We start from the raw sequence: 1,724 nt of genomic DNA on the forward strand, positions 1-1,724 counted from the left end.
GTTCTGATGAAGAAGATGTGCCTTATGTGCCAACTGCTGCTGAAGCTGAGAAGGTAAAAAGAGGTAGAGGTATAAAGAGAAGTGCTAAGCCAAGTGGGGCTACTCCTCGGAAACAAAAGATTCGAAAGATTGTGGTGAAAACTGTCAAAGATAAAGCAGGTGAATCTTCGAAAGTTCTAGAGAAGGTGACTATAGAAGTTCCAGTAGTTGAAGCACAAGTTCATGTTCCTTCACCTCCAAGATCATCTATTCAAGAATCTAATCTAGTACAAGTAGAAGTTTTATCAACTCCTCCACAACAGACGAAACATGTTGAAGAGCGAGGATCTACTACAAAGAAAGCTACAACTCCGATTCCTTAGAGTTCAAGTCAAAGTTTTCCGGAGATGCCTTCTAATCTTGGCCCAGGTCCAACAAGTTTGGAAGATGTTGGATTCTTTGGTGATGAAAGAGTTGATGGTTTAATCAAAAGAGTTACTGTGTTGGAGAAAGCAAAAGGTGAAATGGAAGGAAAGTTGAAAGCTTCTGAAGCAGATCTGAAAGAAACTAAAGAAAATTTGAAGCAGGTTGAAGCAGAAAACGTTGTCCTCAAGAATGAAGTGATAGCTATGCAAGATCAGATTGAAGATGTCAAAGCTGGTAACAATGCATTGAATGAAGCAATCGATGAGCTGCTAGTTGAGAATTATGACTTGAATGAGGAAAACATGACAATAAGCAATGCTAATGAGATCTTGCAAAAGGAGATAGAAGATCTCAAAGTCAAAGATGAGAACAAGTCGAAGCAGATAGAGATGTTATACGCTGTGATAGAAGATCGACTTGGGATCAATGTTCGTGCGGCTTTTGATGATATAGAAATCCGAAGAGCTGAGGCTCAGAGGATGGAGAAAGAACAAAAAGATGCTGAAGAAGCCGCTGCGGCCTTAAAAGATAAAGGTAAGGGTGTCGTTGTTGATAATGAAGAAATTCTCGGATCCTCAAGTCAACAAGAGCAACAACAACCAAATGTTGAAGTTAATGTTGCAGAGGTGGAAGTTAATGTAGAAAATGCTCTAGTTCCTGCACTGCTATTCACTCTTGTTGGTGAACCAAAGTTAGTATACTATAGCAGGGAAGATAGTGCGAGAAGAATAGAAGTTGAAAGGCGACGATTGAAAGCTAAGGAAGCTAAGAAAGCTCAAGCTATTGAGGTAGTTGACGAAGAGGAAGATGATGAGGATGAAGAGGATGATGATTTTAAAGATATTGATGACTTTCATGAAAGCGATGATGACAAAGGTGATGATGACGATCAGGGAGGTAATGGTGGTGCTTTGATTGTAAGACCACCTGGTGCTGATAACGTTGATGATTACTTAAACGATGAACATAATGAGGAAAAAGAAGATGCTTAGTCTAAGGGGGAGTCTACCTCAGGTTCTAAGCAAGCTAATCTTCAAAAGGTATTCTCTAATACTCCCAAAGTTATTTATCTAAGTCATGATGTCGAAGAGGGAGAACTTGTCGAGAACTGGACAAGGGATTCAATGTTGGAAGCGTTGGGTTTGAAGGATGAAAATTTCAAGTTTAATATTGAAGACGAGATTCCAACAACTCTTGATGGTAAATATGTGTTCAAGTTTGTGGAAGATGCAGATGATTTCAATGATGTGATAGTTGAAGATGAATCATCTGAATCTAACCAAGATGTTCCATTTCACTATGCTGGTCAAATAATAACT

The 1,724-nt window shown here is 39.1% G+C and overlaps 1 protein-coding gene across 1 annotated transcript; it reads left to right on the forward strand.

Moving 5' to 3' along the window:
- The first annotated feature begins 386 nt into the window (after positions 1–386).
- On the forward strand, positions 387–1,397 carry LOC110906506 (glutamic acid-rich protein-like). Its single transcript, XM_022151628.1, has one exon. The coding sequence runs from the start codon at positions 387–389 to the stop codon at positions 1,395–1,397; it is 1,011 nt and encodes a 336-aa protein (XP_022007320.1).
- The last annotated feature ends 327 nt before the right edge of the window (positions 1,398–1,724 follow it).

Source organism: Helianthus annuus, chromosome 14 (genome assembly GCF_002127325.2).
Source record: "Helianthus annuus cultivar XRQ/B chromosome 14, HanXRQr2.0-SUNRISE, whole genome shotgun sequence".
Classification (NCBI taxonomy): Eukaryota; Viridiplantae; Streptophyta; class Magnoliopsida; order Asterales; family Asteraceae; genus Helianthus; species Helianthus annuus.

What these genes read in the sequence shown, in the direction of transcription:
- LOC110906506 (XM_022151628.1), top strand. Translation starts at nt 387, where the DNA reads ATGCCTTCTAATCTTGGCCCAGGTCCAACAAGTTTGGAAGATGTTGGA.